Source organism: Eleginops maclovinus, chromosome 11, assembly GCF_036324505.1.
Source record: "Eleginops maclovinus isolate JMC-PN-2008 ecotype Puerto Natales chromosome 11, JC_Emac_rtc_rv5, whole genome shotgun sequence".
NCBI classification, from domain to species: Eukaryota; Metazoa; Chordata; class Actinopteri; order Perciformes; family Eleginopidae; genus Eleginops; species Eleginops maclovinus.
This window is the reverse complement of record NC_086359.1, coordinates 7595635-7623603: the sequence shown is the minus strand read 5'-3', so window position 1 is coordinate 7623603 and position 27969 is coordinate 7595635. Positions and strand designations below refer to the sequence as shown.

General features: G+C 40.7%; 2 protein-coding genes across 8 annotated transcripts in view; both read left to right on the top strand.

Annotated features, from left to right (window-relative positions):
* LOC134872206 (rho guanine nucleotide exchange factor TIAM1-like) overlaps nt 1–19745 on the top strand; it is a 51481-nt gene extending 31736 nt beyond the window's left edge. For 2 of the 3 annotated variants that reach the window (XM_063895386.1, XM_063895388.1), the window contains exons 15-29: nt 109–195; nt 2456–2668; nt 3799–3932; nt 12030–12254; nt 12568–12636; nt 12943–13068; nt 13345–13453; nt 13808–13987; nt 14082–14200; nt 14315–14423; nt 15485–15543; nt 15871–15967; nt 16800–16887; nt 17005–17177; nt 17280–19745. In XM_063895386.1, coding sequence (XP_063751456.1) covers nt 109–195; nt 2456–2668; nt 3799–3932; nt 12030–12254; nt 12568–12636; nt 12943–13068; nt 13345–13453; nt 13808–13987; nt 14082–14200; nt 14315–14423; nt 15485–15543; nt 15871–15967; nt 16800–16887; nt 17005–17177; nt 17280–17935 — 2444 coding nt within the window. In that variant the 3' untranslated portion in view covers nt 17936–19745. Of the gene's footprint in view, nt 1–108; nt 196–2455; nt 2669–3798; nt 3933–12029; nt 12255–12567; nt 12637–12942; nt 13069–13344; nt 13454–13807; nt 13988–14081; nt 14201–14314; nt 14424–15484; nt 15544–15870; nt 15968–16799; nt 16888–17004; nt 17192–17279 lie in introns of all 3 variants that reach the window. The other variant, XM_063895389.1, reaches the window with a different exon arrangement.
* Nucleotides 19746–21157: 1412 nt separating this feature from the next.
* Nucleotides 21158–27969, top strand: part of grik1a (glutamate receptor, ionotropic, kainate 1a) — a 31176-nt gene continuing 24364 nt past the window's right edge. For all 5 annotated transcript variants that reach the window (XM_063896111.1, XM_063896109.1, XM_063896112.1 and 2 more), the window contains exon 1: nt 21158–21694. In XM_063896111.1, the coding sequence (XP_063752181.1) occupies nt 21613–21694 (82 nt within the window). In that variant the 5' untranslated portion in view covers nt 21158–21612. The remainder of the gene's footprint in view (nt 21695–27969) is intronic.

Sequence of the window (27969 nt, the reverse complement as noted above, 5' to 3'; positions counted from 1 at the left end):
GATCTAATTGCTCAGTAGTTATGAGCCATCACTGCACGTTGTCAAATAGAGATTTTTCAAAGAGGACTAAATGAATCTCTTATTGTGACTTTGTATCTTTTTCTGCAGGTTTCGCTGTGGCAGTCATAGATGAGGAAGGGACGCAGCAGCTCCATATTACTGAAGTGAAAGCAGAGGGACTAGCCTCAGCCAAAGGTAAAAATGGCTAAAAACTAACAAACAAGAAGTGTACCGTACTTTCAGTCAAAACAAAAGTTCATCACAGTTTCCATAGATGATTACAGTAACCTCAGGGGTTATGTAAAGGATATCTGAAAGCTCGGTGCATATTTCTCTCTTGAGTTGACATTGCAAACTCAACACTCAAACACCTGACCTGTGAAACACCAGATCCCACATGACATCTTATCAGTGCAGCTTTGTGTGACTGCATCGCATCAGTTACTGAGCCAACATGAGAGACAGAGGCCTGCTTACATGGTAGGCTACAGAGAAGAAAATACATTAAGAAAAATAACTCCTTTTGAACTGTGCATGTACTAAAGATGCATTCTTTTTATTTTAAATTATATGGATCAACGTCTTGCCCTTTCTTAGGACTTTCTAGACAATTAACATCAACTTAAAGTTGAAATCCATAGAGAGGTCATTCACAGCCAGAAATGCCTCCAACATCAGAACGTTCACATGATATGGAACAGCAACTTCAAAGCAGAAAAGCATCTGGGTGCTTGCCTAAAATACATCTTAAAAGACTTGAATCACCTGTCCTAAGCACTGTGTTCGTCCGTCAGTTATATAACTTGTCCGTGTCCTGAAATAGGTATGATCAACTGTGTCAAAAACCTAAAAGAAAGATGCATAAATCTGTGGATTCCCGAGTGCAAATAAAAAATGCATTCCTTTGTCTGCATCATACTGCTGTTTGAATAGCTGGGTCCCGAGATCAACCCCCATTCGTTAGTTTCTATCTTTAAACAGAGCCCAGAGACCTAATGGGTTTGAGAAACACACGGCTGCTCTGTAGATACAACACTAATGTATAGAAAATAACATGCCCTCCTATTGTGCCCCAGGGTGAGACCAAGGTTACTCAAGTGTGAGATTGTGTCCTCCAGTGCATTAGCAATCTAAAAAGCTGCTAGCTAAGCAGGCGGAGGATAGAGCCGTGCTCCACCTTCATAAGCGAAGGAGAGATAGAAAAGATCACCGGCATACACACAACACAATGTATCTTTTTTGTAAGATTAGGCTATATTCTGCTGAATCACTGAATAACCTACATGTTCAACATTAGCAGGTCCATGTGTACACTGGCATGGGCCTTTGTTTGCATGCACGCGTTTTACTAACAGTGAGTAGGATGAATGAGGAGTGAAAGAAATCACGCTTCAATTTCTGCAGGGTATACACAAAAACCAGGCCATCACTGGACAAGGAGCCCCAAAGGGTCTTTTTCTCTCTCTCTCTCTCTCTCTCTCACTGTAATTTGTGCTCCCCCTCCCCCTTGCAGAAGCATACACACTGACACACACATACAACACACACAGCTAAGCACACATCAGCAGTATACGGCCAGAGGGGTTATCTCTCTCTGTCCAATAAAGACTCTGCTACAGCTGACATTTCACATCCCAGACAACTAGGTCATATCTTAGGGCTAAATGTGTGGCTATATATGTAGCTGTGTGGGTGTCTTTGGCATTCAGTGTACTATGAAAGCCATACCAAAGAGTTTTTACACTTTTTATTCAAGTAGACAATATAAAAAAAGGAGAACAAGCAAACATGTGCTCATGTGTGACTGTGCAAACAGGACCAAAACCCTTTGTCTTTTTTAATAAGCAGGTGAGACAGCTGTCCCAACCAATCAGGTTCATTGGGGGAGGTTGACTGCTAATTGGTCGGCTGATTGAGTTCTAATTCTCAATTAGCTGAGCCGGGCACAGGTGGTCGAGGGGAGGTGCATGAGAGCAAGCCTCACACTGAAGCTGTGTTCCAGTGTGTCCCATGGTTTGGTTTTCATACATAGCACCACATAGATGATATATATGATGACAGGACAGAAATAGACAGGCATCGCAAACTCCTACTTAGAGCCATCCAGTCTCTTAAGATCAGCATGTGCCTGAAGCGAACATGCAAAGGAGGATGCATTTTTAATGTACTGGAACACATTAGAGACCCAACATGTTTGATTAGCCACAGAGCTGCTGCTGAGCAGTACAGCACTAAAGTTTTGTTTGTGTAGATCATTTGTACGCATTAGCCATCTTGAGTTGACGGCCTGAAGAAGAGCCACTGTGTAGAATGTTTTGTTGTTTACAATCCTTTAACTTGCTTTCAGCGTTTGTGTTGCAATGCATTTCTGTCCATAATTAAGCCTCTCAGTTGTTCAGCATTAAAGCAGAAACGGACACTTCTCACTGTGTGTTGTCCTTTCATTCTCCACCAGGTCTGAAAGCAGGGGATGAGATTCTCTTGCTGAACGGCAAACCAGCATCCGCCCTCCAAATGGACGACATGAGGGCCGCGTTTGCAAACCAAGCGCTGACCTTGAGTGTCAGCACCCTGCCCCAGATGGACCCTCGGGTACTGTGCTCCCTTCCACCCCGGCGCTCTGATGCGGAGCAGAACCCGACTACAGACATCTTCTCCCAGAGCCAAGGTAAAGCTTACTGTTCTACTTAAACAAAGTTGTGGATGCTTGGAATAAGTTGTCGTTAATTGTGTTTAAAACAATGGCTAAATGTATGAGATGATGTATAGAAACAGTGTCCTCTAGTGACAAATAAAGTGAGCTTCTTCTTTTTCCCTTTCAAATGATATCTACATTTTGTTAATGGAATCAAATCAGATTAAATGAGAAGAGTGGAAAGTTCAGAATCAGAATACCTTTATTTGTCCCACAGAGGGGAAATTTGCATTTGACCTGTTAACCAGTGTCAGTTATCCATACCAATGCCTCCTATATCGACTCTTTTGAAATCTAAAACCATCTGATCATTTTAGAACATAAAATCTAAGATTGCTCCTCATTGAATTTAATATTTATTTTGAAACCCCAGTTTCTATGTAGCTGAAAGGGAAGAATACAGATGGTGTTTTTTTATTTTTTTAGTTAAGCAGAGGGTAAAAAGGGCGTTCTTCTAATTATGCATGGATGCAGTCTGATAACCAACCTGCAGGCAGCCGCCAGCTTTCCTCTGACCTGCTCGTTTTATCCGTGCAAGGGCAACATTTGTATTCCTTTCATAAATTGGGTCTCGCAGTGAACAGGCTGACAAGCTGGCATTGTTTATACAGGGACTCGGAGCACTATGAATATTAATATGAATCCTTGAGGACTGTAGAGCTGTCATTGTGCAGAATATGCCATACGCACAGGGTCAGACGGGGAGTAAAAACACTTCGGCAGCCAAATTGAGGTTATATTTGATATCATGCTAAGGAGCAGGCGGGTGCTTCAACTCAGAGGAAATAAATTGGAAATGTCTCCTTGATACTGATGGAATAAAAGAGATGATATATTCATCTCATAATAGGTCAAACTAAGGGTTACAGGGATCTCTTAATTACCATCATTATCTCCAAAACTTCACACACAGAGGATGCCATTAAATGCTATTTTTATAGTGAAAGCAATAATCAAGGGAGTAAGGATGTCTACTTTGAACAGCATTGTGAATGCATCAACGGATAGCCCAACACTGAAAGTTCTGTTTAACACCAATTTCTGTTTCAATCATAGGCTACAGACAGCTTTGATGTACACCTTTCCTTTGTCTCTGCTTGTAGAGGACATCCTGGATGAAGTGTCGGGGTTGACAGTGGAGAGCCCGGATCAAAGTATGGAGGAAGGATCTCGACTGATCCCGCAGAGTCCTGGAGATTATCAGGAAGACAAGACCTGCATGGGGACAGGACAGAAGGTAGGACATGGCCTGCAAAGACACATCTTTCATATGAGTGCAAACTAAAGGCAAGGCAGACACAACGCAGTTTCAGTGTCTGTGTGCTAAAAAAGTGGCTAATTAGCTTCATTGTTGTGCTGCCATAATCAAGCCGGATGCCTTTATCTAGCTTCAGCAGTAGTGTGCTTAATTTCACATTGTCTCTGATCTGAGATCTGTCAGATACATGTCATTGACCAACAAGCCAACACATTCTGGAACGTTTAAAGAAATACTGAGTATCCATGTGTTTATGATAATCTAAGAACCGTCTGGCAGGTCTTATCCCACATACTTCTTCACCAGTGTCAGGTGGTTGTTCTTATTTTTTCGTTTGAGTAGCATGTAGCCAGAAACTTGGAAGATGTTCAGAGGCTTTTTTCCCTGGTGTGTTACTTGTGACCTTTACACAAAGGCTGTTTTTTGGGGATGAATTATGTGAGACAAGAAGTGTATAAGTGTTCTGACAAGCACACACACACACACACACACACACACACACACACACACACACACACACACACACACACACACACACACACACACACACACACACGCACACACAGCCATTACACCATATCTCAAAGACTCATGATCGCTTTGAAGTTGCCTTTTTATATAATGATTCATTCTTCCAGTATTTTTGTATTTCTGTTGACAGCTATAGTTTAACGTACTGTATGGCAAATCTTATTCCCCCATAGATAACAAATTCAGTTTTATTCATTGCTGACAACATTTGGTGTGTGTGGGTGTGTGGAGATGGAGACAGACAGGTGAGTTAAGGAGTGAGTGAACGGCATCGCTGTCTCATTAAGAACATGTCTGGTTCGATCAGGGTCGGCACAGTGATTGCCTGGATACGCCTTGTGCCAGCCGGTCTCCCTTGGAAACGGTTGTCGCTTCCATTACCATGGCAATGTCTGATAACCAGTACCCACTGGAACCATTTGTTTTTGGTATCACTCTGTCGATAGCCTAGAAATGAAGACAAGCCGAGGAAAGGGAAGGGACAGCGCTGTGTGCTATCTTGGATTTGTGTCAGTGAGCTTCAGTCTCGAGGGCCAACTAATGGGTCGTAGTTCTGTGACTCCAATGTGCCATTATGCGTTGGAAGCAAAGTTTGAAAAGGAGAGATATCAAAACAGAAAGTGTTGCCAAGAGTGCTAGACAGAAACGCGAGGTTGGCTTTAGTTTGAGTTTGTGCACTTGCTGAGGGGAAAATATCCAGCTATCCCAAAACTTGTGTAACTCAACAAAACAGTTTGTACCTCCGCACTGCTCCTGATTAACATTTAAAGGATTCAGCTATTCTAGTCTCGGAGAGGAAATCCATTTAAATCCATCCAAACACAAAACAAAGGTAGAAAACCCAAAATGCATCATGCAGTCTTTACATAACACATTTTGCATCTTGTGCAGTTTAATCATTGTAATGTTTAACAATGTTATGCAATGTTGCCAGTGCCATAGCTGTGTGTTGTTTTATACAGTGAAGGAGGCTCATTAAAGCTTCTTATTACCATATAGATGAGGGTGCAATTGTGTATGGAAATTAAAGCAGGCTTCAAATCTTCAGGCAGCACAAAATCCAAAGTTTTAAATTTTTTTAACTGGTTAACTGAGGACGTAGTATACCACTAAATCCAAGCTGTGATGCACTGTTATTCAAGAAGGCTTGAGAAAGAGCTTACCCGTGTCTGTAATGTTGTCCCTTGGTGTTTAATGCTTAGCCATGTGCTTTGTGGTTTATTATCAGATGTTGATGCACATAAATATAGGAGGAAAAGCGAAGGAAAAACAGGGCTGCCTTCATCTCACCTTTGTCACCTCCTGCTCCTGTGCTGTCTGGTTTTTCCTCCTAATTTCCATCTGTTGTCTGGTTTAGACTATTTTCTATTTTTATTGTCATATATCTTGTCCCACTAACTGAGAGCTACAACGTTTCCTCATCCTGTGTCAGATTTGACAGCTCAGTGATTTTTCTTTGTTTGTCCTTTCTGATCATCCTGTCTCATTATCTTTGTTTTGAATGCTATTTCTTTTCTCTTATCCTTCAAGTTTCCTTGTCCTTGTTTTCCCTCCTCCTCCTCTTCCTCCTCACTAACCCCCTGCTGCTCCTTTCCATAAACAACATGAGGCTGCTGTCTGCTTTTAAACAGCTACGCTCCATAAACTTCATGCGGGCCCTGACCTGAGCCTGAAGCACTTGGACCAAACTTGCCACAGAATCCCTTGGAACTGACGAAACCATGTTATTTATTTTCCTAAAAATATATTGCCCCCTTTTTCTTAGCTCATGTTTATCACAATTTTGTTTCCCGAGTATCATCTTTGGAAAGCCTCTCAAGGGCTGAAGATGCGTTTTACCTCATTTCACCCGCTGCCTGCGGTCACATGGTGGCAAGACTGAGGGAGAAAGAGGCAAAGTGGGACAATTTTAATTATCCCCACATTCTAATTACTTCATTCTCGGCAGTGTTTCACATCATTTAGTGGAGACAAATGAGTGTCTGGCTAGCCGGAGGAAACAGGGAGGTTCATTATTTTAGACAAAGCACAGAGCAACCTCCTCAATATGATAAACCAACGGCAGGATAAAACAGTGATTGCTTGCGATAATAGATATGGCGGTGATTGCTCGTGTTCTCCAAGGTGTAGTCAGCCTCACTGACGAGTGCTGGTTATAATTTACAAACCTCTCTCAGTTTTGCTCGGGGGGGATCTGAAATGGGAAAAGCACTTTTGAATGTTTGAAGGGTGGGGGGTAGTTTTCATCATCTTTGTTTTGATTGACTCCTGATGGTGTAATTCAGCTTAAATTGTTCCTTGCATGCACTTTTTAAGTAATAACTGACTTTTCCTTTGTAAATTAAATACATCTATAATTTTAGGCTTGACGGTTGTTGTTTGTTTTCATATTTAAAAAATGGTTTCTTCCACATTCCTAACATCTTTTTACCAGTTGTTGCTGTCGTTTCATTGTTTTCCACTAGAGGGCGCTCTGTGCTGATTCATGAGCCTGCAATACAAGAATAATGTTTCTTATTCTGGGCACATAACCAAACACACATCTAAATGAACATTAATCAAGTGTGATTGCTAGTATTGGATGGATTTTCTCATTTCTTCAGACATTTTCCAGATTTGAATGGCTGTGAGCATCATATATGATAATAATACCTACAGTTTAGATGGATACAAATGTGAAAAACTCCCTTTTCTTATGTGCTGTTTTAAGGAAAGACAGAATTACCTTGCATTCCATATTCACTTTTGCTTCACTCGCATAACTTCCCAGTGCACGAGGCGTGCAGTCTGAAAGTGACCTGCTTTGAAATCTTTTATGCATAGATTTGTGAAGACTTGTGTCATAACATAATCATCCTTTCACGTCAGATTAAATGATTAAAGTCTCTCTGTCATGGCTTGGATCCCATCATTCCTCGCAGGGATTTATGGATTTGCATGTTTCAGTATTTCAGATGAAACTGAACTTCAAGACTCCCCCCTTCCTCGCCCTCTCTGTGTTCACTGACATTGACAAGTACATGCCTGCTCTTGAGTTTGAGTACATGCCATCCAAATTGCTATATTCCCAATGTGTAATACTGCATGTCGAAGTACAATATGCAAAGTGTGTATAGATGTGTGCGTGGTGTGTTTCTGTATGCCAGGTTGTGTGGACATGTGTAATCTGTGTTCATCCCGGCTCTCACTTTACGTGGTTTCAGCTGACGATTGCAAGAGCAGGTTGGTGCTTGCCTCCACGCTCCTCCCTTTCGCTGTACTCCTGTCTCTCTGTTCTTCAGGGTGGGTCTATGTTCTAGTATATTTTGTAAAAGAGTAAAGATTTGCCTCTGGATTAGGAATTGTATCTGTTGGACTGACTAGAGAAAAGGTATCGCTGCTGGGGATCTCTTTATTTGCACGCCTGCCTGTTTTTGTTTGTTTGTTTGTTTATTCTCAGTTTGTCTTTTTGACGTGTCTAAGGTCAAAGTGCTGTGTCTCGAATGTTTGGAAGTCTGTGTGTTGAAACAGACCTGATTCATCTGACTTGATATGTCTTATTTGAAACCACACTTTCATTTGACAAAAATTATGTATTTTTCTCTTTTTTGTTTTTTACTGCAAAACAGATTTTTTTAAGGATCTATTTCAACTAAGATTTAGGTCAAAAACTTGCGGAAATATCAATCAGTGTTCCTGTAAAAAGCTAAACCTCCCCTTATATTCAAAAGCCTTTACCTTCTTTTCTTATCTCTGCTCGCTTGACTGCAAGAAAAGTCGTATTTCCGCAAGTATTGCATGACTCTTGTCTCAGAAAATGTGCAACTCTTGTGGTATGCTAACCCATAATTCAATTGACAAGGGCGGTGTATTTGAAGCTTTCGCTGCAATCAATTAAGGTGTGAGAACTTGAAAATCCCGTCTCACCTGGATCAAATATCATTTGTAGAAAAATATCTCAAGCTGCTTTAACGACAAGGAGGAAATGTGTGTCGCATTATGGCGTTTCTTATTTTGCTGGGTATGTCTTTATTTTAACTTGATATAATCTTGCTTGGTTGAGTTGATGCTTGGGGAATTTCAGAGGCTCATTTTGAAAGATGAGGCGGAGCTCATAAATAATCTTTGGCATTTGTTTAATAACACTGCTGTCCTTTCTCAAGTGGTCACGTATGTCTTTCTGAGTTGTGATGAAAGAGAGTTGTCTTTCAGTGCTGATCCTGTGTCCCTGTGTTTGGCTCTCACCACCCACTGCTTTCTCACTTCCCTTTCTCTCCTCCCTCCCTTCTCCTCCCCTCTTTTCTTCTATCCCTCGCGACGACGTGATGTTTGATCTTGTTGTATCGTGTAGTATTCTCCATTTGCCGTTGCGGATACACCACACTTTCAAACACCTGGACAGAAGTGCAACAGGCAGCAGGGACTGAGACGGAGAGAGTGGAAGCGGCTAGATGACAGGGGAGCATGCAAAATTAAGAAATAGACTGATAAGATAAGGTGACATGAGAGCACTGCGGTTTGTTGCAATCTGATTTGACCTATTTGTTTAGCTGCGACACTATTGATTTTTCCAACAGTAATGGGAATGTTGATTAGCTATAGAATTTACTCTTACTGTTTGTTTGGACACGTTGAAGATCAACACATCCTAGACAGTGTGTCAGCTGTACATTTCAGAGGAAGATGCTGTGAAAACTAATCCTCCTGGTGCTGAGGAATCCAAACTTCCTGGAAAGGAAAATCAGGATAGGAACGGACACCTGACTTTTTGTTGAACTCTGCTTGACCCGTCAGCATGTCGGCTTTTAAGAAGCGCAGGAACTCTGGACGCTCGACAGAATCCGTCTATGATATGATACAGCTGGTGAGCCTCGCTGTGTGTGTGTGTGTGTGTGTGTGTGTGTGTGTGTGTGTGTGTGTGTGTGTGTGTGTGTGTGTGTGTGTGTGTGTGTGTGTGTGTGTGTGTGTGTGTGTGTGTGTGTGTGTGTGTGTGTGTGTGTGTGTGTGTGTGTGTGTGTGTGTGTGTGTGTGTGTGTGTGTGTGTGTGTGTGTGTGTGTGTGTGTGTGTGTGTGTGTGTGTGTGTGTGTGGATGCTTGTGTTGTGTTGATCCTGCAGAGGTCAGTGATTATGATGGTGCCAACAGTGCAGAGGTTAGAGGAATAATGGATGTTGGAGTTATGGCGCATCACACATTGTCATGACATGGGCCGCAGTGTTCAGACTTTATAATATCATCCTGATTATATTTCAGTGGAATGAATACAAAATTATTCATTGTGTCATTGAACAGGCATCGATGTGCCGAAAATCTAACAACTGGCATTTGTTATCTTTTGGGTTAAGCTGATTTGAAATGCTGAATACAATGAATGATGCTTATCTTGAGTTTAATCCTTAAAATCCAAAATTCTAATCACTGACTGTTTTGTATTTCTGCCGCCCTCCTTATTGGGTTATGAAATTGTCATCACTTCTTAATTAGCAGTGATGGTAAAGCATTATGCACCCTCTGTGTGCATCTCCCGCTGTCATCTGTCTCCGTCGCTGCTCCATCTGTCACTTGGCTGTCAGTAATTCCTCTGGCTGTCAAGGGCAAGACCTAGTTTACAAGTGACAAGACTGCGATGGCATTGCTCTGTTTTTGTGTTAAAAAGGATCCTTTCTGTAGGCAGTGTTTCTGGTTAGTGTATCAATTTTAGTTTTTCAATATATAAAACAATTTTAAGTATGAAGGAAATAATTGAACATCAAACACAACTCAATTAAAATCAGTGTGTGTTTTTAAGGAGTATTGCAATGCAGATACCTCTTTGGATGATGACTAACCTGTGAGTGATACTGCGGCTAGATGACGCTGATTATCAACAAGGACTAAACTTGAGGATTATTACTGTCGTTGCTTTAGATCGTTTTGGTTTTCTGAGTGTTGTGTTTTCCTTTCTCATGACTGAAAGAGCTCATCTTGACTTGATGGGAAGAATGTCAGTATCAGCATGTCTGTCAAACCATGTGGGTGTGTGTGTGTGTGTGTGTGTGTGTGTGTGTGTACATGTGGACGCAGCAGTGTCGCGAAACTGGTTTGAATACCACAATGGAAAATTGTGTTTGTCGTTGCAACCAAACCGGAGACAAGCCATGGAATCAAAAAAGACAAGCCATGTCCCCCTGCTCACCAGCTGTCTGTATGTCAGCCAGCACACACACACACACAAGCAAGCGCAGTGTGTTGTCACGGATAACAAAAAAATAAACACTCTCTCTGACTTCACACACATTAGGGATGTTGGTGTGAAATGCATACGCAAAAGTAATTACACTGATGACTGGCAGGTTGAAGTAGAATCCTATCAAACTCAACTGCTCTGTTTCTGGAGCGACACATTGCATTATCTGTACAAAATAATGTTCCTCTGCAGTCTTACTGTATCTAATCATACCAGTCTGCAATGCTTTTATAATACTTGTTTGAGTCAAACAAATGTGAAATGTCATATGACTAATAATTGCCCTGCATTACCACATCACAGCTTTTCAATTCTTCAAAGGATTATTTTTTGAAAGGAGTTTTGTTAAGGCGAAAATTAGGCGTTTCAGTGTTGGTCTTAGACAGAAGCGACAATAAAAGACATGGCGTATGAGTCATATGTAATTCATTCCCAAACCTCTAAGGAGAATCTTTTTTCTTATTTATTAAATCTACTAGGATTGGCTGAGTAGCGATGATGAATTTTATACACTCTGTTTCAACAGTCCTAGCAACAGCCTGTCTGGACTTGGCCCCTATAGAGACACTGGAAATTGTGATCATATGAAGGAAATTATTGGATTGTAGTTGCAGGAATAAGTTTAATTGTATTGCTCACAGTACATTTGAGATTTTACACAACACATCCAGCCCCCTCACTTTTTCCTGATGCTCCTATGTCACTTTCTCTCCAGTTTTCGTTCTCTGGTGCCTACGCTCTGTTGCATTGAACTCTGCAGCCTTGGGACTATGAAAGAAGCCGCTACATGAATACAGAACATCCCGATCCAAACTATTTATGTTTGTGCGTGGGTTTCAGTTCGTCAGAGAGAGATGATGCATCTGAATTTTTGTTTCAGAAGATGTTGACCTTCACTTTGCAGAGTCTAGTACTCAATAAGAAACGTTTTAGCTTTAAGGGGAGCAGCAACATCTACTGATAGTGGTCCACAGAGCCAGAGAGAAAAGTCCCCCTATTTAATTTGTTTCATTGAACTTACTGCTGTACCAGTCTGGCCTTGCAGGTCTGATCGTGCATGGTATTTTTAATACAGGGATGTAAAAGGGCGTAGTTATAGCAGTGTCTGTGAGTTTGGACTGTATGTTTTGTTGTTGGCATATCTATACGTAGGGATATAAGTGCACAGTATGTTTTATTCTTTTTGTATTAAACTTTACATGTGTCTAAATCCTCTACAGGACTCAACACGTTTTAACATGTCAAATATGCACTAATTGCAGGATTCTCCAACATAAAATGACCCTTAAAGAAATCCTAAGAATGTAAAATATGACACAAACTTTGTCTCTTTCTATACAGAGCACCGAGCAGGTCACTGGTTTCTGCCGCAGTCTCCATGACATGAATCCACTGGAGTGCCCCATGTCATCCTCCTCATCGTCGTCCTCGTCATCCTTGGCCCCGAGCCCCGTGACAGCTCTACCGCCCGCTGTAGGCACTGCCACCCAGCGACAGCTCTCCCACGCAGACAAACTCCGCAAGGTCATCAATGAACTGGTGGAGACGGAGAAGACCTACGTCAAAGTGAGTTAAAGCTCTCTTTGATTTGTTAAAGTCAATCTTACCAGCACAAACTGATAGCTGTTGAGTCTAATCTGTATTAGTTTGAGGATAATGGACACTTTGGTACTGACGTGTTCAGAACTTTGACATACCTTTTGTGTCATGGTTGGTTTTGTTCCTACCTGTGAGAACTGATCTGTTCTGTTCTTTAAAATCTTCATTACTTAGTCGACATTAATCAGCCTTCACATGAAGAGACACCCACGCATGCCCTTCCCCATTCCTCCCTGAACATCTCATCGGAGGCTCATGTTCTTATCTTTTGTCTTTTCAGGACCTGAACTGTCTAATAGAGTGCTACTTGACACCTTTGCAGAAAGAGAGCTTCCTCACCCAGGATGAGGTAATTTCTACTTCATCTATGTAATCCAAAAATCAACTGTTTATGAAATGTTGTCATAAATTCCCCTAATTATTAAACGTCTTGAAGTAGTGGCCGTTTCTGAATGATGCCTTGAGAACTTCCGGCGTTGAGAGGAAGCTGGCGTAGGTCGCCGCTTCTCATCTCCGACCAAACCGATGTTTTTCGTTTTTTTTAGATTACCCCCACTCCCCTTGTCCACTCCCTGTTTGTAAAGCGACATTGGGTACCATGAAAGGCGCTATGTAAGTTTAAGCTATTATTATTATTGTTGTTGTGTTTTTGCAGCTGGACGTTTTGTTCGGTAACCTCGGGGAGATGGTGGAGTTCCAGGTGGAGTTTCTCCGGACGCTGGAAGACGGGATCAGACTGGTGCCAGATCTGGACAGACTGGAAAGGGTGGAGCATTTTAAGGTGGGGAAGGGTTTATCATTTCTCTAATGTAATCACACTGAAGGGTTACTTCGAAAAGGTGCCGCTTCACGATATTTGGCTCACGGTGTTATTGCAGTTGTACAGACATGTTTGCCCTGCCTCCATTTGTTCTGGATCAGCAGTAAACATTACAAATGTTACTGCTGTTGGCCTCCTAACCTTACTCTTTGAAGGGATCAAACAGAGTTGAGACGTGTGCTAATTTGCAATCGTATTTCAATTTTGATTGCATAACATGCCTTTTTGTTTTCACAGAAAGTGCTCTTCTCCTTGGGGGGTTCATTCCTGTATTACGCCGATCGCTTCAAGATCTACAGCGCCTTCTGTGCCAGCCACACAAAGGTCCCAAAGGTGCTGGCTAAAGGTAAAACATGCACACATTCTTGACTGGTGACACGCAGGGAGTCACCCAATGCTCCTTTCAGCTCAAAAGTACAGAAAAGTGCAGTGCAGAGGGCGTGCTGCAACTAGTTTCATCACACATTGAGGCATAACCTTGACAGACTTACTCATTTCACTATTGAGTGGCATTTGAAATTAAAGCTTACTTCAGCATTTCCTGCTAGGTCACTTCCATGACAGTAAAAAGTGTTTCATCTTAAGACACAAATTATTTGAAGGTATAAAGGATATCTTTTAGATCCAGCTGCTTGTATATGTTTGCTTTTCTTTACCTCCTTTACAAAATCCCTTAATACTCATATTTCTGCTCCTTCAGCAAAGACAGATCCAGATTTCAAGGCTTTTCTGGCGGAGAGAAACCCCAGACAGCAACATTCATCCACTCTGGAGTCTTACCTGATCAAACCCATCCAGAGGGTCCTGAAGTACCCGCTGCTGCTGAGAGAGCTCTACTCTCTCACTGACCCCGACAGTGAGGAGCACTACCACCTGGATGGTAAGCCAGTGCCTTTTTTCTGTTATTCACATGCACTTTTTGACACATGGAACTAGAAATAGATTAATTAGGATTTGATGTTTGTCCCTTTCAGTTGCCATGAAGGCCATGAATAAAGTTGCCAGTCACATCAATGAGATGCAAAAGCTTCACGAGGAGTACGGAGCTGTTTTCGATCAGCTGATCAACGAACAGACTGCGGATAGAAAAGAGGTAAATATGATAATGCCAATTTTTTGTCATGTTAATCCATATTCAACCAAAAATATGATCAAATGACTTCAATTCATATTTTACAATGTGTTTTGCTTCTTTTACTTCTCTCAGGTGGCGGACCTCTCCATGGGGGATCTTTTGCTTCATTCTACTGTGGTGTGGATCAACCCTCCAGCCTCCTTGACCAAGAGCAAAAAGGACCCCGATTTGGCTGCTTTTGGTAAGGCTTAATGTGGATTTGGGTTAATATTGCTAAAATAATTATGCTTCATCTATATTAGAATTTCTGCAGTTAAAATCTTCTTTACATGTTCAGCTGTTTACACAGGACAAGACCTTTTTACACAACTACCACAACTTATGAATGTATAAGGGTTGTTAGATTTGCTTAATTTTATCAATGCAATCAAATCCTTGGAGTAAATCCTAATGTCAAATGGAATAACATAATGATATACATAATATAAGCATTATAATCAGCTCTTCAGCATAAATATTTACAAAATAACTGATAACGTGCATTTTAGCATCCTACAGCTTTGTATTGGTCAGCACATTATATAATCACTTTAAAATCCCCTCGCATGCACAGGATCATACGGACAGATGATCTGTAAGGCGCTCATCCTCGTGTATTAAATATTAAAACAGTGTGGGATTTATTCTTTAGATGAATAAACACCTTTTCCATATACAGCAGATATGCATTTACGCTTTTCTCAGCAAAACAGCAATGCTACATTTCTCTGCTCTGGAGAAACACTACTGTATTTTAACACTTGCAGGCACGCATCACTTAACTGTACCCTACAGAACACTGTCATGCATAGTGTGACACTCAGTGCTATTTCTGATGGTTTACACTTGGTGAAAGGAAAACCCAGTCGGGCATATAGCACAAGGGATCCATTTTCTTACTTTTCACGTGAAGAGCAGCGTGTAATCCTTACATTAAATGGGTGACGTGGTATTCTCATACACCCAGAAGTGCCTTCTGTCTAAAATTGCACTCTAAATATTACATCTACATGCTATAACAGCTTTTCCTGGTAAGGTGTTAGTGAGATGCATGCAATCTCGTGACTTTGGTCCATCTTCATAGTTTGTGCTGCTGCCACCACTTTGAGGCTATTCTTCCTCAAAATATGCAACTACATGTAATAGTGTCCATTAACATGCTCGTCAAGTTGTCACTGTAGTTAATTTGTGGATAAAATAAATGTTTATATGTGTGAATGCTGACCCTCCTAATGGTTCCATCTCTTCCTTGTCTTCTTTTAGTGTTCAAAACAGCGGTTGTATTTGTGTACAAAGACAGCTCCAAGCACAGGAAAAAAATTGTAAGTACTGTTTTCCCATTTTCTGGTGATCAAATCCAGTCAAGGAAACACCATGTACTGTGCAGATTGGGGCTCTGGGCTTTCCTTGAAGTGCTTTTGGAATTGCTTCTTTTTTTTTCTCAATGGTAAAACAAATTACGGACGTTTATGTATTTCATAATGGGACAATAGATTGAATGTTGTTCTCGGAATTGAATAGACTGAAAATACAAATACATAATATCTGTTTCGCCACCATTCTGCCATTGCTCTCTTCTGCTCTCTGCTGTCGTGTTGAAGTATGGCAGTGGTTATGGATTAGAGATTTACCCAGTCTGTATTTCTCAGGGTGGATCTCACCGTGCGTCTGTGATCGATGACAAAGACCCGTTCCGGTTCCGTCACATGATCGCGACGGACTCGCTTCAACTCCGCGCTCTTTCAAGTAGGTCTATTTAAATACAGCAACATGCAGTACATGTTATTTTTGATCTTTCGTCCCCATTCTCTGGGTGTTTTCAGAACTTTGAGGAAACACAGAAAATTAGGACTGCTGTTGGGGTCAGTTGTAGTTTAGTGAATGGTCAATCTCATAGTTTGTTTACAGTCATTTTGTTTATACAACAAATAAGTAGATAAATGAGTTCAGTGAGTATGTCAGTTCACTAGTTAGTTTGTAAGTGATTCAAATATGTTCATTTAGGAAATACATTAGCTGTTAAATCAAATACCATTGTAATTATCCTGTCTCTAGAAAGGGGATTGCACATAAATTGAAGACGAAACATTTCGATTTTTAGATTTGGGATACATATTGCACATCATTTTTTGAGAATTAGTTTAATTAATAAAGTTAAACTACAGTATGTCCTCAAGGGGGAGATGTTGGATTATTAGTATTATTTTACTTTTGTCCCCAGTACATTTGCTCAACACTTGAAAGCAAAAAAAAAAGACATTTTGCATGTGAAGGATTCAATCATCGTAGAACAAAGAGGTTGTTTCTAGTGACTTAATCTCAACTCAGTGTTGCATTTTTTATTTCCTATAAATGAACGATAACCTTTTGTTCACAAAACAGATGGATACCTATTAGTATGTGCATGCAACCTTCCTTACAGTTCTGTCCTAAATGAAACTTAAATCATCCTCAGGCAATCCTGCTGAAGTGTGATCGTTTATCTGCCTAATGGCCTGTTGTTAAGGGGGACTAAATTGATGGTAGAAATTTACTGAATGCTTTTAACAAATCTGTCTTTTCCTCTTCCTCTCTTCAGACTCTGAGGGAACAGCGGTTTGTGAGATAGTTCACACAAGATCTGAATCTGAGGGAAGACCAGAGAGAACCTTCCAGTTGTGCTGCAGGTATGATTTAATGCTTTCAAAAAAACTCCACACATGAATTTGAAACATGTGCACTGGAGGTAGAAAATGTTCCCTAGTATGTTATCTTAAGTTCTTGTGCTTTTCTCCAATCTGCAGTTCTCCAGATAGTAAGAAGGACTTCCTGAAAGCAATCCACTCCATCCTCAGGGAAAAGCAGCGCCGGCAGCTTCTGAAGACAGAGTCCCTGCCTCTCAACCAGCAGTACGTCCCATTTGGAGGAAAGCGCCTGTGTGCCCTTAAAGGCGCACGTCCCGCCATGAACAGAGCAGGTAACAAAGCTTAGGTAAAGCTTTTAATTCACAGCACAAGAAGGGACACATATGTTTTGTACATGACATTCACAAAGTAAAACATGTTTCCTTTCTGTTCAGCATCAGCTCCATCACGGACGCTGGCCCGCAGGAAGCTTGTGAGGAACCGCATCACCATCGACACAGACCTGATTTTCCATGGCAACAACAACAACAGCACTGATCCAGACACCACACACCACTCTTCCTACCCGTCGATGTCCCAGCATGCTCTTCCTCAAACCCAAAAACCTCAAGGGGAGGACACTGACCGTTGGGTGGAGGAACAGTTCGATCTGGGTTGCTATGAAGACCAGGGTGAGGGCATTGGGCCGGTGAAGGAGACGGACATTTTGAGCGACGACGACGAATATTGCAAATCTGTCCGAGCAGCGTCAGCAGAACCTGCCGACCTGGAGGGAAGGATGGAGGGACTCAGTCTACAGGGTGGACAAATGACGAGCCACAACCTGAACGGACGAGGAGAGTCAGGGAGTGAGATCATGCTGAGCGTGATGCAGGAGGAGGAAGTAGAACGAATAAACCTATGTGACAATTCAGGCTCGGTAGACTCTTTCACGTCCTGCGGGGTCTCTATCTCCCGCTGTTCAACTCCAGGTCTAACGCTCGCCCCCTTGAAGCAGTGTTGTGTGGAGGGGGCCACAAACAAAGACCATGATGCCATCTGGGTGCGACGGGACGACTTCGCTAACGGGTGCAACGGTGATGTCTTCTGATTGGTAATATTAGAGAGTAGATGAAGAAATGGATAATGTGTGGTTTCTTTAACTTTTTTAAATAAAGTAAGAGCGCAAGAAAGTAGGGAGAGATTGGACACAAGCTTTAAATATGTAGAATTTTGAGGTATTCGTGTACAGGAGGAATTTAACCTCAGTCAGTCCTCCCTGTGTTACTACACGACCCCTTTCTTCCCACCTCACCTGCATCTCCCTTGTTCTGACAATCCCAAAGTGCTAAACCACCGAGCAAGTAAGGAGAGATTCTCATCCCGAACTGCTTAAAAGTGAACCCAAAAGAAAACACAGTCCTCACTGTTTATGGACATACACCCAAACTTCACATAAACATCTGGAATTGTATGTGAACGTTGAAAAAGACAGCACTTCATGTGCACACAAGTAAACAAGCAAGTGTGTGTATGTACACTGTAAGTACACAGGAGCACAGACGCATGCGGCAGCCGCTGTACCGTGCACACATCGTACTGAAGAGACGTCATCACTGAACAGGGAACTTCTGGCCAAAAATGTCTATTTTTCAACACAGGAATGTGGGTGTTATATTTTTCTGACTCAGAAACTGTTTGTATTTTAACACTCAAAGGGCTGTGTGTTACTGAACTTCTCTTCAGGGGCTTTTGGCTTAATGACTGCTGTGTAAAAAGATGGTGAGATCAAACTAGCTTTATCGTGCTTTTTATCATTTTAAGTTAATATCAGCTGCACATCGATGTATATTCAGGAGTACAATAGAGTGCCGTTAACCCCTGATATGAAAATGTTTTGAAGCTCACTTTTGTCTCCTAGCATATCCTTTTTGAAAGAAAGTGTACCTAATCTTTATTTAATTATTGCCTTTTGACTGTAACTATTACTGTTTACACCACACTCAGCTGCCCAGTGTTACAAACCACCTTTTGTGTGTTTGGTGCCAGAAACAAGCTTGACAGAGCCATCGCTCGTGACCTTCACATGAATGTCCCGCCTATAATTTTGTTGCTTTAATAAAATGCTGTTGTTATTTTGGACTCCATCAAGGTCATCATTATAATGGATTCTTTCGGACCCCTGAGGCCATGCCTTCTCATGCTCCACATCTTGGTTAATAGCATTATGATTCCTCCAACCATCCTGTTTTACTTGAATTTTCTTTGTTATTTTGAAAGGAGGTATTCAACAGAACCATGTTGGTGACTATATCCCCAAGGATATTCAAACGGTTTTCCTCCCTTCAGATATCATCATCTCCTTCTCTCTCTCTCCAGCTCTTTGACCTTTGTCATGTCAGGAAGCGGCACAACCACAGAAAAGCTGGTAGAGACAGACTTCACATACATGACATTTAGCATCAACCCCTTCTAAAGTTCCTCTCTTGCATCTCTTCCATTATCCACCAGGCTGTGCTGCTTCACTTTATGTCTTCACAACACGCTGATTGTTGAGCTCAACACAGTCACCGCACCTTAATGGATGTATTGAACATGCACTTAATACCCAACTGTGAGGGGGAGGGTGGGAATCTGAGAGTTACTCTGATTAGAGTGTGAGCAGAGTGGAGAGAAATTATACACGTTGGATGTTTCTTATTGTGTTTTTATTATGTTGCTGGTTTCTTAGCTTTTAGTTGTCTGGGTGATGGAGCCCAGCAGAGACGTTCAGACTGTGAGGTACAATCACCTGGCCTTGGCGGCAAATCCTGTGAGAACCCCCTTTGACTCCTCCCTTTGTACTTTGTACTAAAACTGTGTTCGTACATAAAACTGTGGAGTATTATCAATTTTATGTTAAAATAAATTTTCTAAATTTAGATTTGTGTGAAAGTGCTTATTTGTTGTTTTACACATGACTGAAGTAAAAGAATGGCTTATATTACCTTCAATCTGAGGTTTGTCAAATAATTAAATAACTAAAGCGATAGTTTCTTAGTTTAGGTTAAAATTCAAAAGAAAACTAAGGATGGTTTGGTAAAACTGTAGCATGGTATAAGGTAGAAAACATCACATACAAATTTAAAGTAAATAAGCTAAATATGTACAGTAATGTAATAAAATCATCTATTTACATATCCTAAATTGCAAGATGTAGTTCAAATTAATCTGGCAATCCAGTGTCTTCAGTTTCTATACAATTCTGTCTGTTTTAAAAGGTATTCATTGAATACATTGAAAGGGTTAGGGTTAACCTTTAAGGGTTTTCTGTAACTCTAACAGACATTGACATGCAAGGACTTGACCAGACGCTATGACAATTCTGCTCAGTATTCAGACCAGTTTAGCGCTGGGGCTATTGCCCAAGATCTCCTTCTGGAGAGGCTGATGGTCATCTCCTGAGTTAATTAAGTTTGTCTATAGGCTGTTTTGTCAGAGGTCCAGGTTGAAGTTGGCAGCCATTTTCTAGAGCTCTCTGGCCTGGCTCTAAGCTTTGAGACAGTTGACAAACATTGTGATAAACCAAATGTCAGTTCTGACGTAATGTCTTGAGGAGATCAAGAATGTGAGTTAGCTGGCCCCTTGAATCTTTGCCTTTTTCAAATGTCACAGTATCACACAAGAGTCCAGAGTTAACAAACTACAAAAACCCAAAAGTAAATAGATGTCGCGAGCCACAAAAATAGCTCTTTCATGCAAATCCAATCTAAAAGAAAACATGAAACACATTTTTTTTATCAGTTTGTTCTCTTTAGAGATGTTACTATCTTTTTAATTCTGAGTGTAGGTGTTAGAGCACATCATGGTACTCCTTTTTTCTTAGCTTTTCAAAATCAGTATAAAAAAACAAACATCGCCATGTCCTGTAGTTGTTATATGACAATGGGAAGGCATCCAGTGACCTAGTCAGATAAGACCATGCTTGTCTGCAGGGAGAGATAATCTGGCATCTGCCCTGTAACCTGAAGATTATTCTCCTCTCATCAGGACCGGTGGAGAGCCGCTGCCAATCCATCTGCTCCTTAATCCAAACCGACTGGAGCCAAACTATCCAGAGATAACAGATTTATATTCAGTGCAAAACTGGTCTTTCAATATAAAAAATCAGATAGCCGTTATTTTTGGAAAAAAATAGTATTCAACCACTTTTGGGACAAACGGCGCAATTCATTTTGTAGTACAATGAAGTAGAAATAGTGTGTTTCAACTTGAATACTGGAAAGCTTTAAGCCTAGACCAAGTTTCAGGACCTTTATATATTCTATTATTATGACATAAGCATATACGGACAACTTCGCATCAAGATATAGAAAAGAATTAAGAATTCTCAACGCTCAGGTGTAGGCTAACATTTAAACGTTCTTTTATTTTGAAAGGTCGTACCGGAAATGAATGGCATTTCGGCGTGTTAACACTGATCCGCGGGCTCTCACTGCCTTCAGCTCAACCTCCTTGTTGGACCTGTGAGTGAGTAAGTGGACGTGCTTACTACTGTTTACCGCCAGTTTTCCCATAGAAGATGTGTTTTGGATAGATTTTTTGACAGGAAAGTTTGATCCACTTGGTCGCTGTTTATGCTTCTTCGCTTCTTTTGTGCGACAGCCTGATGCAGAGTGGAGAGCATTTCATTGGGAATAAAACTTGGGTTGTGCGCTGGAATGGCAAGTCAGGTGTTCCTGAGCTCGGATAGAGGCCGTTTCTTCCTGTCATGGTGTCAATGCCCGCGGTGAGTTCGCCTGGAGCACAATGGAGGAAAGAAAGAGACTTTTCCTCTGTCTTCTCTTGGTGGTGCAGCTCTGTCTGAGCTCACCACAAGTCCTCAGAATAGGTAAGAGCAACAGCTGTTTACGCACGGTGTGGTTGGCGTTTCACTGCATGTCTAAGTTGAAATGTACAGTAGGTGTTAGTGTCATAGATAGTATCACATCATATTTAAACTCTGTATTTAATTCAGTTGTTGTAAACTTAAAGTTGTTATAGATTTCTTTGTTTATCCCCTCATCCTATTGTGTCTTGTACGCATGGAATTAATTATAAACTGACTTGCTGTTCTTATTATCTGCGTTGTTCTGTCCGTGATGATTTGTCAGAACAGAGAAAAAAAGGTCACCTGAATCAGAGGACAAAACAGACTTTGTCAACTTCCCTCCCTGGTGGTTAATTGGAGATACAATATATATCAGGCCTTAATGAGTCCACACATTCAATTACTATGCACATTGCAAAGGTCGTTGCAAGAGTCTGACATTAATTTTAACTCACTGAAACGTGTGGGGGATGCACCTGAGCTGCTTACATTTAAATCTCCCATTTAAATATTCATCATCTTGCGAGTTTTGAGTCTTGCTGGAAATCAGAATTTTATCAAAATGTCTTGAAAATGTCTTTGATATAAAACAATGTATTGATAGAATGCTGCCCACCTTGCCACCAGAGGGTTTATTTTAGGATTGTGCAATACATTAAAATGATCTCATTTAATGTTAATCTGATTTTAAGCTTCATTATAGAGTACTACTTGTGCTTATTGCAACAGTTACACACCCATTCACACACAGAATCTGTCGAAAGTAATAGATTATTGATTCCTCTCTGTAAGTCCTCCTGCTACTTGACACTCTTATTGGGGCATTTTCATTCATATTATGTCCCCCAGCAGCTGATTCACAAACAGCTGAGATCTATATCCATCAGTGAGATTGGTGTAATGTAGCCAGTCAGGGCGATGCAATCATCCTCAGTCCTGGTGTGTAGTGGAGTTAAGAGGAGTGGGAGAACTTCACCCAAGCTTGATTAGACACGAGTAGGCTGGTGAACGCTGGGGGCTGTGTTCATTATCAAATCCTCTCCTTTTTAGGCTTTGAATCAAACCTGAGTGAAACGGTAATGTGTGAACATAAGTGACTATAGTTTTCAGAATTGGTGTCACTGCCCCTTGTTCCTAACTTGGAGAGGTACAGGCTAAAAGAGGTTCACATGCAGTATTAGTCCTGGATTGGATTACAAGAACACTTGACTGTACAAAGGATATATTGAGGTATATTTCCAAATGCAAATCCTTATCCATCTTATTTTTTACACAAGTTTTGCCTTTCGATGATAACACAACACCGCATCTGTTACCAACAAAATTAATACATTAAGACATCATATTCCTTAATAATAATAATTTGAGCTTTTTAGGTAAAGGTTTTCTTTGTTGGTTGTGCCCTGTGACAACATAGCTTTTCTTCTTTGCTTGGATCATTAGGGGGGCAAACTGTGAATGGGTGGGAGTTCTGATAATTGCAAAGCATTTCATACATGGTTTAAGAAATAAAAAATACTCTGTTCTGATGAATGTAAACCTTGAGAGCTACTCTTTGTTCCTCATTGAAAATCCATCTTTGAATATGCAGATGTTTCAAAAGTGTCATTATTGGACACAAGATGGGGTCATTTTTGTAGTGTTTTTGCACTGATTTATTTATACACATCATTCTTGTGTGAGTTGTGTATTGGACCCTCGAATGACTTCAGAATCATGGCTGTAATGTCCTGCTCGGCTGTTCAAATGGTCATTTAAGAACAGCTCAGAGAAACGTTTCCCCTTCAGCAGATTCATGTTATAAAACACCCTTTTAGTGTCAAACTCTGCACATACATCATTTTGAACAGTGAAGGTCAAAGAGTTGTGTGTAATAGCAATACCCAAAACTAACGTCTGAGTTGAGGGTGACTTTAAAGTGCTTTCCAAAAGGGAAAAAGATTACATTGAATTTCAGAGGAAAGACATCAGTGAAATGGCTCTCACTCTGTCAACCCAAAATCTTTCCATAGATGTTAAAAAGAACTTAGATGTATATTATCTACTTATAACTGACTCAATTGTCGGTAAATATCACCCGGAATTTGATAAAAATGAAAAATAAACATGTCTGTACTTTTTTTGGGGGCACACTAGTCAACTGTGACTTTTTTAAACAAAAGATATATGTTTTGCCCTTTCTTTCCAACTTTTTGGTGATAAGCCTATATCATATGATATTCATCATGTATGTTTTTTTACCAGCCATAATACAAGTTCTACTATAAGCTGTTTGTCTTGATAACACCTTGATTCCATCTTGATGTGTGCCCGCCTACAGTGTTGGATCTCTTTTCAAGCCTGGGCAGCATTTATCCATTTTATCTGGTTCACAGCTGCACACGCAGAGGGTTTCTCATCTGGAGTTTAGCTCTGGGTCACACATTAATATTCAGGACCATTCAAGACCAATAAGTTCAGCTTTGATGGTTCAGCTCTCAGCTCAGATTCACTTGAACAACACAGTCCGCGAAACTCTCCCCCTAAAGATTTAAACACACAGACACTATCAGTAAATGTGCATGTGTGTGTAAGAGAGTAAGAGAAATCGCAGAAATTTGGCTCCAGGTGTTGCTTTCTGTTAAAGTTAAGTCGGAGCTGTATCCTACATTTATAAATTTGTTTCCTGCTTAATTTTATTCATTAGGTCCTTTCTCTCCTACAACTGGCCATTAAGAAAACAAATGAATTCCTCCACTGCCAAATGGCCAGAGCTTTGGAAAGTTGGCCTTACTTCTTAGAAGATATACACACAGATATTCTTTGGAGTTGGCTGCCCCTGTATTTGGATCGTCCATCATGGTGGCAGAAGCTCAGGACTTTTGTGAGAAAGAAAAGGGAATTGTAGTTTCTCATGGGATTACATTGATAACATTGGTATCTATTTGTAAGTATTGATCCTGAGCTTTTTCCACGGATGTACTGATTAGGTTCAGAGTGGTGAGAGAAACAGAGTTAGGCCTATGCCTCCTTTTTTTTGCCTCTGATTCAATGCCACAAAACAAATGTAATTGGAACCTGAGAGAGGCTCTCCCTGAAAGAAGGCTGTGTTTCTTTTGCCAACAACTGCAACAGGACTGCTTTTAGGGTTGATATCCAGTGCCCGAACTGACAAACTACTGCTAAACGTACTACTTTTCAGTCTTTCTAGTGCAATGCAAAAAGGGTACATTTATTGTAGTAAGCTAATGTATTTTCTGACAAAATGCTAAAACTGAGGCTACTTACCTTCACCAAGGACAATGTTTTCGGTTGGTCAGTACTAACCCAATTTTAGAGCAGATCCATATCACAGGGCAGATGTATGCATTATTTTCCTCTTATGGAATTGGCCTCAGTGGAGTTTTCTTGGTTTTTCGTTGCATGTTTATTGATTTCTGGATCAAAAGCATCATATGTACATGTTGTATAAAATGATGCTTCTTGTACATCACTTTCACTTATTCAAGGGCATACTTCTAGTGATGTAGGACATGTTGACCTCTAGATACTACATAGTTGTTTTGGTTCCCTCATTTCATTTTCAATTTGTGTGTGTCTCTCTTTATTCTCTTGTTCCATTCTTTCATCCCTGATTGCATTTTTTCCTTGTTTGCCCATTTGTGCGGGAACAAAGTGTTTCCCCTGTGTTTTGTCGGCAAGGGTGCAGAGAAATGTTTGTCATTCAGTTTGACATCTCAGACATCTTTTCTCTCAACGTACCTAGATGTAGTTCCTCCTGGCTTTAGCTGAAGAGCAGGACAGTCAGAGAGACACAGAGGGTAGTTTCTGTCACTGTCAGTAAAAAAGAACAACTCTCTTGTACTCCTCAGTGTTGCTGTTAAAAAAGATTTACATTTCTTCTGTCTCAGGTACTGAGAGGCTGTTGGAGGTTTAACTGCACTCCACTAAAAAGAAAGTGCTAAAATAAGATGAATTGCCTATTGTATTTCTGGTGTTCAACATCTGGAAGTCAAACAGATAAAGAATTATATCAGATTTATTGTCTTTTTCCCCCCTGACACGTAGTCTCTTCGGTAAAATCAGTGGAACAGCTGTACAATAATAAGGGATGGCACTTAATCATCTACGAGGCCCTTCATTTCCATTCAGTGTACATTTTGAATCAAGCATTTCCTTGTACTGTGGCAGTGTGATCGTTGTAATGATGGAAAAGAAACAATATGAGAAAACCACATTTTGTATCTTGATTGTGCCGGGTTTTGAAATTCCCAGTAATCTCTATGCAAATAGCATGTGAACACACATTATTATCTGCAAGTCAAAAATGTGTTTTACAAAAAGGACTTTCGTTCACCTTACCAAATCACAAGGTTGGTCTCCTCGGTGTAAACAGGTTTTTTTCCATATAAAACTTTAATTACCACAGAGTTTCTTGACCGTAATGAGATATTTTGTGTTTTAAGCAGCCTCCGTACTTGCATCTACAAAGTGCATATATTATGCAGATAACATCCACCTCCACAACCCGAAACACATGTTAAAAAGTATTTACAGCCTCCTGTGGGTCCTCTGAAACTTTTAATGCCCATTTATGCTGTCTTGTATGCCAGATGGATGCGTGTTCCAGAGGCAAATTATTTTGTCATTATGTCGAGAACTGAATGTATCCTTTTAGTGCTCTGAGGTACAGTAATATATTTTAAAAAAACACCACCTTGTTTAAAACGAAAAAAGCTATTTTTTATGACTGCGCCAGTCACAAGCCACAGTGGATTTCAAGCAACATTGCAAAAAGGATGGCACATGACTAATGTAAAACATAATTGTTTGTAATTAAATGGTGAAGTGCCGGATGAAAGGGTGAGATTCCCACACACACACACACAGCCCTACAAGTAAATATCTTTGTCTCCTCTGTGGATTGTAGAAGAGATTGATCAGGTTTGCATGACAGGTGGGCTCATAGCTCAAAATCATTCTTCAGCTTTTTGTTTTTGTGTTTTCCTCCCACCGCAGCAGGCAGATAAATCTCCCATCCATTGTTTGTAACACACATGCACAAATGTATTCATCCATTGTCATGCAGTTACAACTGTGCTTGTAAATCACAGTAATTGCAGGAGGATTCACATTTTTATGTCAACAACCTAATGGCTTTTGATTATTTTAGCAATTGATAATTGGCGGCCTGTGTCTTCACAAGGACTTATTGGTGACATATTTTGAGCGCCTGTCTGAATGAGGGTGTGTACGTTATGCTATGAATGACAATCATTATAAACCAAAACATGAGAATCTGTGGCACTGGAAACAAATGAATAATCCTTAAACACGCTTTGAAAACCAATCAAAGATTTACCGATAAGTCATTTTGATGACCCCTTAACTTACACACAAGGTTGGTCATTCATACTGTGTTTAGCTCTACTAATCTCGACACGGCACATGGACGTCCTCCGGCTATTCTGCATGTACAGTAAGCTTTTTGACATTACATCATTAACAAGCGTACACAAAGCACCCCCCCCCCCCTGCTTCCTATATTAAAGTTGAATTGTTCACATGATCTGCCCATTGATTTAGGAAACCTCAAACAACTCCCCTGGATCTTAATAACAGCCTGTTTGTGGGAATGAGAAGCTGGATTGTGCTTCAAAGGATCAGTTACAGTGGCACAGACACTGAGGAGCCTCACAGTGTCCCTGCAGGGGCCAGCTACATAGCGCCAATGAATACATTCCCAGTCTTTACACTTGATTTTTAAACCCTTTGTTCTGGGTTAGTTGGCTCAATTAACAAACCTCAATACTTGTTAGATCTCATAAACCTAAAACTGTCTTTGTAAAACAAGATCTTTATTTATTAAATGTATCTGATGAAATGTAACAGATTTGTTCTAAACTGACCTCATTCTATGCATAGCTTCATCCTCGAGGAATATGTAATCGGCTCATTCACGCACAATGATGACACAGCAACATACATTATATTGTGAGCATTTAAATATAGACTAAAACCAGACCTAATGAAAAATATTGTAATGCTGTAATTCTTCTGAGCAAACCAAATGAGCTATGAACTAACCTTACCCTGGACTTCAGGAAAGGTAGAACAGACCCCTCTCCAATCTGCATAAATGGTGACTGCGTGGAGTCCACAGTTTTAAATTCCCCACATATCAGACAACCTCTCCTGGTAAATTTGCATTAAAGCCACTCTGAAAAATCAAAGCAGCTGCTGCACTTTTAGCTGATCCTCAGGAAGAACCATCTTTGTCAAAAGCTGCTGGTGGTCTTTTACCGCTCTGCCATAGA